Genomic DNA, 13,057 nt, shown 5'->3' with positions numbered 1-13,057 from the left:
ATCAGGTATCATCATCTTCATCACCATCATCATCATCATCATCATCAGCAACAACAACAGCAGTGGCAGCAACAACAGTAGCAACAACAATAACAACAGCAACAACGCCGTCATTACCGCCACCTTCTGCTATTGTTTTACCAACTCAGCCAAATTCAATCACTGGTCTATCATCTCAGGTTCACGAGATTACCTGCAATTTATGTCCTAAAACTTTTGCTAGCCAAAAATTACTTCAACAACATCAGCATATGTTCCATACTGATAAAGCATTTATTTGTGAAATTTGCGGCAAAGCATTCCGGTTCCGGTCTAATTTAGCGGAACACCGATCCGTACATACTGCGCTCAAGCCATATGTTTGCAAATTTTGTGGCAAATCATCGAGGCTTAAAGGTTAGAGCTTTTTTCCTTCTTCCTTCCTCCCCCGAGAATCTTCGTTTATTAGCGTTGATTGATTCCTTAATTTTTTCGATCAATTAATTGATAATAAGAAAATTCAAAGTGTGCTAGAAATTTATTCACCTATTCATTTAATATTGATACATTAAAATTGTGCATTTACCAAATGTTCCAGCAACAATTTGACAAATGTATCACTAAAATTCCCTATTATGAAAGTTAAAATTTTCTTTCACACTGATTGATTAAATGATAATAATAGTAGTACTACTCCAACTGTTATGTATGATAATTGCTTACTTCTCCTTATTTTTTACTAGTCTATACCAAATCTTTGGCTAATTTCAGAGATATCAGTAATCATTCTATAATCTTTTCTTCTTCCTCTACCAAAAAAAGAAAGAACGAAGTAAAACATTTAATTGCATATTAAATTTTCACTAATAAATTTCGAAAATGGAAATATTCAATTCATAAACTTTATTCTATGCTTTATTATTTGTTAATATTTTTCTTTTTCGTTTTTTAATCCTTTTTTAAGCTTATCATTGGATAAAATCCTAAATTTTGTTTGAAAAATACCAATTAATGTGATTTTACCAACGTCTAAATCCATGTTGCTATCATCCATGAAATGAACTTATCCACTCTCATATCAATTTTTCCATCCTTCTTGTCTCCATTTTGCTTAATTTATGTAAATGAACTCTATCGTTTTTCTCAAATGAAAAGAGTTCTTTTGGCTTCGGATAGCCTATATCCAGTTTAATGAATTGATGGGAACGATCCGTTGGCGGTATTGGTGGTAAAACATTACCGGTAACGTATCTTTTATTCTACCCGCGAGCTGTTTACTGCTTTGTTTCGCCTAAGCAAATTTCATCATTGATTACTTCGATTTGTAAACTAGATTAGCTTGTTTACGCGCAAATAATAATAAAATTGTGGTTCACACAAAAGAATTGATTGAACAGTTGAGGTGACAAAGGTAGAAAAGCAATAAACACATAATTAACCAATGAATCAAGACGAAAAATAATAAGTAATTAACAAAAATAATAAGCATAAGATTTTTTTTAAAAAAAAAACAGTCTTATTTGTCATGCATTCTTTTTATTTACCTTAATTGTTCAGCTTTTTCCATTTCATTCATTATGCAGCCAGTTATGTTTCACGAAAATTTATGCAAACATTTTTTTCTTTAAATTATCAAAAAAAGAAAAAATTTCATTTCTAATTTAACTTCAAGAGAAATTGTAAAGATTTCTGGAAAAATTTTTCAAAATGGTTCTTTCTTTTCTTTCTGTTTTTATTGATTTCAACCATATAGACAATTTTTCATAACTTTCAGCCTAGCTAACTTTTTTTTGGGTTAAAACAGAGCGAAGCAATTTATGAAAGAAATGTCAACATCTCTCTCTTCTTTTTTTATAACCATGCAACATTATTTTCGCCTCTTTTTTCCAAATTAAAATTTGACAGATTTTTTGCTTCAACACTCAGATATCTTTTTTTTTTTAAAGCTTATTATAATCATTTATGGCTAATTCTAACTTTTTTGCAAATAAATTTAAAATCGTCAGATGTTTAATAGTAATTACACTATTACGGATAGTTAGTTAATATCTGTTTATATTTTGTGTTGAGATAGCTATCTTTTATTCTTCTTCCCACTAAATTAACAGGAAAATGATTTTTTAATCTTAGCATTTTGTTGAAATGAGAATTAATTGAACTTCGCTTACACTTTCTAATTTTAAAACTGATTGATTGGCAAGTTTCCTGAAGGACTTCCAGATTTGATCACAGCTAATTTGAACGAATTTCATTTACTCTCACTTTATTATTGTTATTCCTCAACTTGTGACACAGTTTGCGCTTCCCTCTTTCCTGATAGCATAGCCAATTATATCACTCTAGTTACCAAAGTTTTAATTTGCATATTTTAATCCTCTTTGTAATTATCTCCCATAGATCAAGATTGATACTTACGTCTATTTGTGCTTAGATGGTCAGTCACGTCTAGATGATTAAGTTATTACCATCTTGATGATTTAATCATCTATTAGATAATCTATTACCAGCTAGATAGTTAAATTATCTGCTCTCAAATGCTTAAATTAACTTAGTCTAAATGACCAGATTTTGATACGTATGACTTCACTCTAATATTTTAGATATTATGATCTAATTTTATATTTCCAGTCGTTTTAAACCATTTGAAATTATTCGAATTGTTGATTGAACTTTTGAAATAAATAAGTTCTCCATTTCTCTCAAACTGCAAAATTCAAATTCCATTTGAGTGTAGCAGTATCAGTTTATCATTAAAACAATTTATTGTTTTGTAAAGATTGCCATCAGCAAGATTTTCAAACCTGTCATTTAAAAATTTGCTTCTTCCATAGCGATTAGCATTATTATCATCATTATTAATAGCAAAAGAAACATTATCTTCTTTATGTTTATCTTTTGTTATTTACTATTATTATCATAATGATTGCTATCATTATTATCATCATTATGATCATTTATTATGATTATCGTTATTATGATTATCGTTTTCCACAGTCATCTTTCATTAACTTTTTTGTACAGTAAACTAACCAAAACTAAAAATTCTGATATAAGAGTAATAAAGAAGAGTTGATGGAATGATCAGCAATAAGAAATTGCCATTATTATCTACGTTGATGATAATTGTCATAGTAATAAGCTCTATTCAATGGGAGTTGAAGATGAACCGGATTTTGTTCAGTTCAGATCTCTTTCTATAATAATATCTTCTTGAATGAATCAGTAAGTAAAATTATGCTCCTAGAAAATGCTTATCCGATAAACTTTTTAATTAATTATCGAAAAAGTAAAATAATAAGCATTGCTTTAATTGTTGTATTAACTAATACATTTCTCATTCATATATTAATTTGTGAAATATATATATTTGATTAAGTTAACCCATTGAAATAAAATACTGAAATTTCATATGAAATATCAGTAGTTTACATTTCTAGTTATTAAAACAAAGAGGAAAATAATTACAAATTATATCCATAACTATTCATCAGTATTAATTGATACGAAAAAGAAACAAAGTAATGGAAAATACAATGAGAAAAATGATTGGTTTTTTTGTTGCAAATTTTATTCAAATTTTTAAAGTCTTAATTATTTGGAAATTTTACTGACATTAAATATGCTTATTTTACATTCATTTTATGATCATTGCTGGAAAAGTATTTCAGGAAATAGTCAGAGAGAGGGAGAGAGACTAATAATCGGTAAGAAAAAAAAGTACAGTGCATTTGCCTTTTGTGCAATTTATTGCATGTAATCAAATTCGTGTATTCTCACCAGTATATATCTATATATCCGGTTTTGTAAATAAGAATTGTCATTATCAAATGTCCTGCTATAACAGTGTGTCCCCTTTCTGCTGACAGAAATAGGAAGAGAGGGACGGTAGGGGAAGATGATAGTGGAGGAAAGTTGAAGATGACTGGGGAGATTAACACTTTTGACGAAAAAAGAGGGATAAAACTGTAGTTCATGTAACAAATATCTGGAAAGCGTTTTTGAATAGCGTTGACAGCCAGTCATTCCATTCCATGCATAGGTGTCGTCGATATCCGAAAATTAACATAATCATTCTTTTTTTTCTTTTGTGATCTATGAAATCAGTGATAAGATGAAGCAGCAACATTAGTGATAGCTAATTTTTGTGAAATCTTTTTAATTGAAAAAGTTTAATATAGATATATTAGAAAACAAAAATAAAAGCATGCATATTTATGTAAATCTACAAAATAGACGTATTTATAGAATTTACCGACAATGTCACCAGTCTACAGGCGATTTCCTGTCCTTTGTCCACAATCTCATCTACTACATTTCCTTCCTTCTATGTTCCTTGTTTGCATTCATGCATCTACCATCATGCAAAAATTTTGCCTTCGGTCATTTTGGTGATGACAATACTACGGGGAGGAAGCAGGACAGAACAAAACGATCATCGCTGTGGAAAGTACTGGCGATATTTTGGGGTGGTGGAGAGGGGATGGTTTGAATGATAATCGGGAAGAAAGAGAAATTTCTGTCTGAAACCTGTATTTTATTATATTTCCATTTGGTGATAATAATGTTGACCGGATAAGATTTGGACTTTGTCATCGTTAAATGAACACTTAGAAACAATGCAGGAAAAAGGAAGAAACTTATAAATGAATGTGACACAAGATGAAAGGGGAAAAGTAATACAAAAACTGTTTCATGTTATTTATTTCTGACAAATTCACTGGGAAAAATTAATTTTAAATACAAAAATCAAAATGTATTTACTGAAAATTTCGTTTCTTTTCTCTTGTTCTATCTTTTTTAAATGAAATATTTAAGTAATTATTTCTCTCGCTCTGTTATTCTATTTTGCTATAATACGTTAAACGGTAATAACAATTAATAATAATTATTATTAATAATAATAATAATAGTAATAATAATAATAATAATAATAATAATAATAATAATAATAATAATAATAATAATAATGATAATGGTAGTAATAATAGTAATAATAATAAATATGATAACAATGATAATGGCAATGATAATTGTGATAATGATGATAACGATGGTAATGGCAATAATGATAACAATAGTAATAATAAATAATGATGTATAATAAATATAATGCTTTTTTTCCATAAAATGGCATGTATTTTAATAATGTTCAAGTACTTCATTGAAGTTGCCCAACTGTCGATTGATAATTTAATCGATAATGAAGTTTAAAAATCTCTTTATAACCCATCTCTTTGCATAACATATTTAATTAAACTGTAGTGATCGAGTGACAAAGATTTTTGGATATTTTAGTACGATCTTTTTTCTTCCATTAATTACCGAAATGAGTGTTATTAGATCATGTATATTTTAGGTTATCAGGTCATCCATTCCTTGACAATCCTCTGTTGTATTACGGAGGAAAAAAAAAGCAAAAAATTAATTGCAAATGATAATTAACGGCAGATACTTTTTGAAGATAATAATAAGCTATCATCACACTGTAATAATATCCCGTCCCATATAACACTGTATTCTTATCCAACAATTAGTGAATTTTATGATACTGTAACACTGTATTCTTATTTAACAAATGGTAGGTATATCAGTATTGGTAGGTATGTCAGTATTTTGGCAACTAGGATAAAACTTTAATGCTGCATTAATAAATAGCATTTCTACAGTTTTACTCAATGATAAGTTTCAGAAAATTTTATTTACCCTTCTCAAATGCAGAATTTGTGTAATTGCTGTTTTTATTGCGAAAGTCTTGCTTGTCATAAAAAATCTTCAAGTTGAAAATTTAAATCTTAAAGTGAAAAAGTTTTTATTGATTAGGCGGATTTGGTTGAGAGAAGTAATTATGTTGTTATATTATTTCATTAATTAATCTTTTAATGAATGCTAACAATTCCTTTTTCACCATTATCAATTATGAAACAGTTGAAGAATGTAACTTCAAAATTGCTGCCATTTTTACCTTTTTTTTTCAGATTTAGCATTTCTTCTTTTATTAATAATAGAATACTTCATTTCCAATATTCATTTTATGAGTTTAACATATATTCAAGTTCTTTTATACACTATCCACTGACCAAACTATGTCAGTTATTTTCCGGACACGAAATATTTTTGGATCTAATTATTTTAAATTTACGCTTATTTCGGCTCTTCCTATTTAGTTTTTTTCTCACTCACAGTTTTTAATTAGTAAATTTATAATTTAAAACTGAAATTCAAATATAATGTGATTTATTTGTGCAACATCTGCTCTTCCATTCGTTGTAATGCATTTGTGTTACGTAAATTGAACGGATATTCCTAGTAGTACGATATAGACAGAAAAAAGAAAAAAATTAATTAGTTGTCTAAGAGTAAATTAATTAATCATATAATTTAATTTTTCTACGCTGCAGCTTATCCTTATTACTTTAATCTACTATAATCAATTAGTGGAATCTTATACAAGCATAAAAAATTCAAATTTATTTTTCGAAATCTTTTTCTATCCTTTCATAATGAGTAATAAGAAGTTTGGAAAAATTCTGTATTAACAAAATTCTTCACGATAGAATCACAAAACAAACAAACAATCAAAAATGAATATTTTAAAAGATTCTGACGAAATTTGAATTCTTTTCCTTTCTTTTGATCTTTAAAACTTCACCAATATTTATCTTTTTAATTCTGCTGGAAATAATCATTTAATCTTTTTTTTCCTTTAATTTTATTTCTTTCTGAATAGTCGATGCGCTTTCCGACAATTTTTATTTCATCAAATCTATCACTTGATATATATCGCATTTAAAGGGTATATTTAAATAATTGATAACAGAAGAATCTTCATTTCAGGAAATTTGACGAAGCATATTTTGAAACATCACAAACAAGAGCAAAATGCTTATATTGGTAAAGATGATATTATAATTAAAAAGGTTAGCTGCATGTTAAAAATTATAAAAAATTAAATTCTCTTGATTAGCTGCTTAAAACCTAACAGAATTTTTGATATAAAATATGTTACAATTTTCTTTGAAACTGTATTTCGTTCAGATCATTGACAAACTTCCTTCTTTTCTAATTAAAAAGTGAGCATCCCGTATTCACTTTAGCATAAATTAATTACAGGGTAAGAAATCGGTGAAAGATCCGGCAGCTGTTGATTTCCTCGAAAAATCAATGATAATATTAACTTCCGGTACCTCAGAAAACCCGCTTAATTTACCTGCACAGAAAGATGTAATTTTATTTTAGTTTATCACATTTATTTTTCCTTTAATTGCAAATGAATAATTTTATTTAATTTTATGTTTGAAATTAAATAACTTTGTTTTTTTTTTGTTTTCGTGATGCTTTGGTTAATTTCAAATTTCATAAAAAATAATAATTTTCAGGAGGCAATGGACGACGAGAATGATAAAAGTCGTTCAATATTCATGTCTCTTGGCCTTGATACGGGCAGCATGGATCTCAGGTCGACTTCACCTGAAGAAGAATCCATTTTTTCGGTTCACGGTTAGTAATTAGTAGAAATCTGATATATTACTGAGTTTATTACAATTATAACTTTAACGAATCTCAACGAATGCTTCTTATTCCTTTAAGAGCTATAACTTTTTGTATCAAATGAAAATTTTTCAATTATTTTCATATAAACTCCTCTATACAATTCTAACTTTATAATTTCTTTTCCATCAACTATTTTCAATTTTCAGCATAAAATCAACTTGTTGCATTCGTATTTTTAAAGCGAAAAAAAGAAAATAAATTGAGAAATTTTTATCACAAAAATATTACTTAGTTAAACATAAGTCAATGCGTATAATGCATGCTAACACTAAAGTATATACTATTATGCTTAGGCTTCTAAATTAACCAATTAATCACTATTACAATTTTCACTATCATGACAATACTACTTTGCATTAACATACAAAGACAGGCAGACAGACAAGTACACACACTCATATGGACATAGAGATATGTAATCGATAGGCGATACTATTACGCTATCGGATTTAACTGAGTTAATTGACTCTTCGCTTCTAATCACTTCCTTTAAAACTTTTGTACTGTGCTAATGTGTAATTGAATCGTTTAAATAGTTAAAAGCTCTTTGAAATGAAACGAAATTTAAACCAAACTGAACAACTCATTTATTGTAATAAGTGGCAGTGGGATTGTTGCCGACCTTCGATTCATTTGTCACTGTTGTAATCGTCTACGCCTTCGGGATATTGCTACAAGATTGTTTATGATAAGTATATACAAATTGAAATTTTAAGGGATAATTATAAATTGGAATAAGATATGATCAAATAATTATCTGATTGGAATTGATTTCCTTTCTTTTAGTATCTTTGATATAATAAACTAAACTGAACAACTCTTTTATAATAAAAATGTAATAGAATTTATGAAAATGATAAGACAGTTGAAAATGTTTCCTTTTTAATATCAGAAATAATTGAGAGAAATAAGGGAGGACGAAAAATTGTTGATAAAGTGATGTTTCAAAATCTTCTAAAAAAAAGATTTGTCATTATCTCGTTTTGTTTTACTTTCTTTTATGAACTTTTTTTTCACAAATTTTTTTGGGTCTTTTAAATCACATTTAAAAGTATGAAAGTTTTCCAGTTATCTGTTCATGTTATTAATATGAAAAATTGTGATATTTCAAGATTTCGAATAAATGAGAAAGTAAATTTCTAAAAATAAATTGTTCTATCAAATCTCAATGGAATAGGATAAGAAATATTGTAGAATTAACAAAATTAAACAAGTTTCCAACACAACTATTCATCTTACTTCATTGTCAACATCATTTCAGTAAATATGGTTGAATTAGGACGTGCTCAGTCCTCATCTCACATTACAGTATGTGTGATGAAATAATTCGAGTAAATGATACGATTTTTTTTTCCTCTCCTCCCCTCCCTCTTTATTTCATGGCAATCCTTATCATTTACTCAATGTTTCATTAAATGCTGAAGTAACAAAAGAAAATAACTAAATATGTGATAAGATTTATTAGAAAAATTTACAAAAATTGAAATGATGTTGAAAATTCAAAAATTACAGTATCCCTATTATTTATAACTTGAGATGGTGATAAAAATTTAAGTTTACGGCATATGCGGAAAGCATACTATTTCATTACTATGTTTACTTGGCTGCTACAATTTCTCATGAATATATTGTAAAATTTATTCTATTTTCCAATGTAATAAATGAAAAAAAAAAAGGAAATTAATGAGAAATAATGATTCATACATATGAATAAGCATTGGAATGATTGGATACGGTAGAAATGAGAATTGAGATGAATTAGAGAATAGTTTAATTCGGTTAAAAGTGGTCGTTGTAGAGTAACAAAACAAATGTGAAGGTACGATTTATGATATTGAAATAATTAAGAGAAGTAATTGCAGGAGAAAGGATGGGATGGTAAGTATGAATAAGTTAAAATTAGGTCGCATACTCAAGTTATATTACGTAAGTATAAGGGTGCAAACACTTCGATTGGTCAAAAGGGATAAGTACAGGGTTAACTTTAAGCTAAGCCAAAATCGAAGTTCAGACTAACTGGGCTAGAATACATCTGGGCTGATTAAGCTAAAGTAGAATAAGAACATATAAAAAACTAAAGTAGATAAAAAAAACTAGAGATAGATTATCTGATTTGTCAAATTCCTTAGTTACTGCTAATTTAGGATTAAAAGTGAATTCTTTCGAATTAATTCATCATTGACAAGATATTTGATACAATTAGATTGATCTATATCAAATAAGATATTATGTAATTAATGTTGAAAACGGATCCATTCAACAACATTAACATCTTGTATTGTATTGTATTACAAAATATGATGAAAAGTGGGATAGTTTTAAACATTCTTCAGCATTAGATCAAAGGATAAAAATCATGAAGTAGATGTTGTTTCAGTAGAAGGGATGCTTAAAATAATTTAAGAGAAAAGATAAAGGAAGTGAAGAGATTTAAACTGAAATAATTATTAGATGTAATTTCCGTAAAAAACAGTTTGAAGTAATTCGATATTATAACAACAGGCAATAACTACTAACTGAAGTATTCATGACTTTTCGAGTTAATTTTAATTAGAATTGTCGTAATATAAGTTACAGTATAAAATAGATAAATTATGTTTTATAGAATTAGTAATGAATTTAAAGGGAAGAATTAGTTATATATTATATTTTTATTTTTTTACAACATTATTTATAATTTCTCAAACTTATGTAGTATCGAAAAAAATTGCTAATTTGATAATTATTATATACATTACATTACTGTTGATGGATTTCAATTTGTTATTTACTTAAATATTCCAATAATTATTCTACTGATTATTGACGTTACTTTTCACTCTCACTAATTTATGCATAATTGTGATTTTTTTTTAATCCTTCAAAATGAGCACAAAAAATCGGAAAACTGATGGAAGAATTAAAGTGAAGTTGAAGTGAATAAAAGTACTATGAAAGGATCCATAAATGCAATGTGTAATTCATAAATTAAATCGAAAATGTCAATCAAAAATGCTTTTTGATTATTTTGCAGTAAATAGTAATGTTATTGTTTTAAAGAGGAATAGTCCTTTGGAAAAATATATAAAAAACCAAATTCGTATCGTTTTCATCTTCATCTTCAATTTTAATCAATTTTAATTGAAGATTAAATATTTTCTTTTTCTTTTGAATATCATTTGAAAATTTGGAAACTGAAAGAAACATATTTCGTTTTCAATTTAGTTAGTTTGATAAGAATGAACTATAACCGAATATATGAATGGATTATAGGCGAAAAACCGGCTGCCGATCCGATGACAGATGAACAAATTGGAATGGGCGGTGGTGAACTGGATTGTGAAGAGGGTACGTCATCACCGCTCAACAATATTAGTACCAATGAGCATCTTACCTCACTGATTGCTCGTATGGCTAATAATTCACGAACTCAATGTCCGGAATGTGGCAAACATTTCCGCAAAGGTTTCTTTACAAACAGTTTTCTTATTCTTTTTTGAAGCATTACAATTCTCAGAAAAATAAAAATTATTGCAAATATTTAAAAAGTAATAGTTCCTGAATTTTGGCATATTATACAGAAAATAAATTCTTCTTTTCCTTTTTTTCTTCGTTTTTTCAAACATGAAGATAATTCGTGGAATTTTGGATAACTATGAGAGAAATGACCATATGAGGATATTCCAAATATTTATATGAGGGTATTCCGGAAAACTATGTGCAAACATTCCAGCCTGATATATGAGGGTATCCTGAATGACTGTTTGGCATTTAGGAAAATTATATGAAACCATTTGGGATTACTGTATATGGACATCCTAGATTGTTGCATTGCATGAAATAATAAATTTTATGCAATTCCTATAAGTGCTATCGAAAAAGAAAATGAGGGACACAAAAAACAGATTCCAATTATTTATGAATCCATTTTAATCAACAGTTCTATGTAATTCATTAGGAAATTGCTAAATTGTTAAACTTTTGGAATTGCTAAATAAAAATGTCTTTAATGAAAAGCATTTTAAACATAAGCAAATCTTTTATCATTCACTGGCTTATGCCAGACAATTTATATACAAATAATAGCAATTTTAAAAATAAATCTTTTAGATAAATACTTTGAAAAGTACATAAAAAAATTCATTTTTAAATAAGAAAAGTATATGTTTTAAACAAAATAATAATGATAGAATGGTTATATGGAAGGTAAAAGAGAATTCCCATAAAAGCGATGACATTTAAATTGTAATAAATTGTTTTTCATCACATATGCTAGAGTCAAATCAATCCATTTAATAAAGATACGATATTCATTTAACAAATGGAGCTGAAAAAAGTTTAGACCAAATACATAAAGCAAGTTTCAGTCTAACAGTAAACAAAATAAGGTATGATAATATTAATTGATAGTTTTAATTTTTTTAGGTTCATCATTGCAAGTGCATATGACACTGAATCATGGCTTTCCGCCACCCGGTAGTTCCATTTCATCTGATGATCAGGCTGAAAAGTGTTCCGATTGTGGTACTTCAGCCGAACCAGGAAACTCTCAAAATGAAAACCCGTCATCGGCACCGGTTCATCAGGAAATTAAAGAAATCAAATCAATGATCGGTGAATTGCGATCAGCCCAGAGTACAGCACGTGTTGAACAGGTAATTCCTTTCTAACTAAACGACTGAATCATTTATCGTAAAGGTAAATTTACGACAAATAAAGAGGTAAATTCAGCAAAGGCAAACTCTTATTTATGAAATTTCGATTTTTTTGGAAAACAAAAATTACTTTTAGTAATTTCAATGATATTTCTAATTGAATTAAGCAAAAACAAATTTTTTATTTAAAAAAGAATAATTTCAGTTACTAACTGGTTTGGATACACGTGTTGGGCGGTTAGAGAAACAATTGGAAATGGCATTAAACAGCATTTATACACTGGTTCAGTTACAAACCGGAATTAATTCATCCGTAACAAGGTTCAGGGAGGAAGCTTGTGAGCAATTAAAAACAGTCAAAGCAATGCTAAGCGAGTCTTCCGTTTGATAAGATTTCTGATACTTTACAAAAAAGAATGACAAAGTGGAGAGAGAAGGAAAAAACAAAAGAGAGTTTGAGAAAACAATCTTTCCTTTACAAAAAAAAACTTTCAATTTCATTTTATCAATGAAATTGATCTTTGAGATGATGTTTTTTTTTCGATGGTATTATTTTTTCAACTAATTCACTTCAACCAATAAGTGCGAATAAAAAGTTAAATCTTTCAAGAAAAAAAAATTGAAAATGTCTTTGTCATAATGTCTCACTCTTTTAAAAGAAGACGAGATAAGGAAAGAAAACATTAAATACTAAGTCGTTTTTTTTTATTTCTCTTTGTATTATTTATTTTCATTTAATATTTTTTTTTCTACCGTTTTAAACGAAATTGTAAAGTTTTCATATATTTCTTTCAATCTAATATAATAATCGTAATTGTAATAATAATATCATTAATAATGACATATATATATATATATATATATATATATATATATATATATATATATTATTT

The 13,057-nt window shown here is 27.7% G+C and overlaps 1 protein-coding gene across 1 annotated transcript; it reads left to right on the top strand.

Moving 5' to 3' along the window:
* On the top strand, positions 1–12,617 carry LOAG_18886 (zinc finger protein; the record flags this gene model as incomplete). Its single annotated transcript, XM_020451546.1, has 7 exons — positions 1–396; positions 6,814–6,896; positions 7,090–7,200; positions 7,356–7,476; positions 10,783–10,974; positions 11,935–12,164; positions 12,370–12,617. Coding segments are annotated over 7 exons (1,316 nt in total), but the record flags the coding sequence as incomplete, so codon positions are not given.
* Between the last annotated feature and the right edge of the window lie 440 nt (positions 12,618–13,057).

This window comes from Loa loa (assembly GCF_000183805.2).
Source record: "Loa loa unplaced genomic scaffold supercont3.639, whole genome shotgun sequence".
NCBI classification, from domain to species: Eukaryota; Metazoa; Nematoda; class Chromadorea; order Rhabditida; family Onchocercidae; genus Loa; species Loa loa.
The sequence above is the reverse complement of the archived record's forward strand: the minus strand, read 5'-3'. Positions and strand labels throughout refer to the sequence as shown.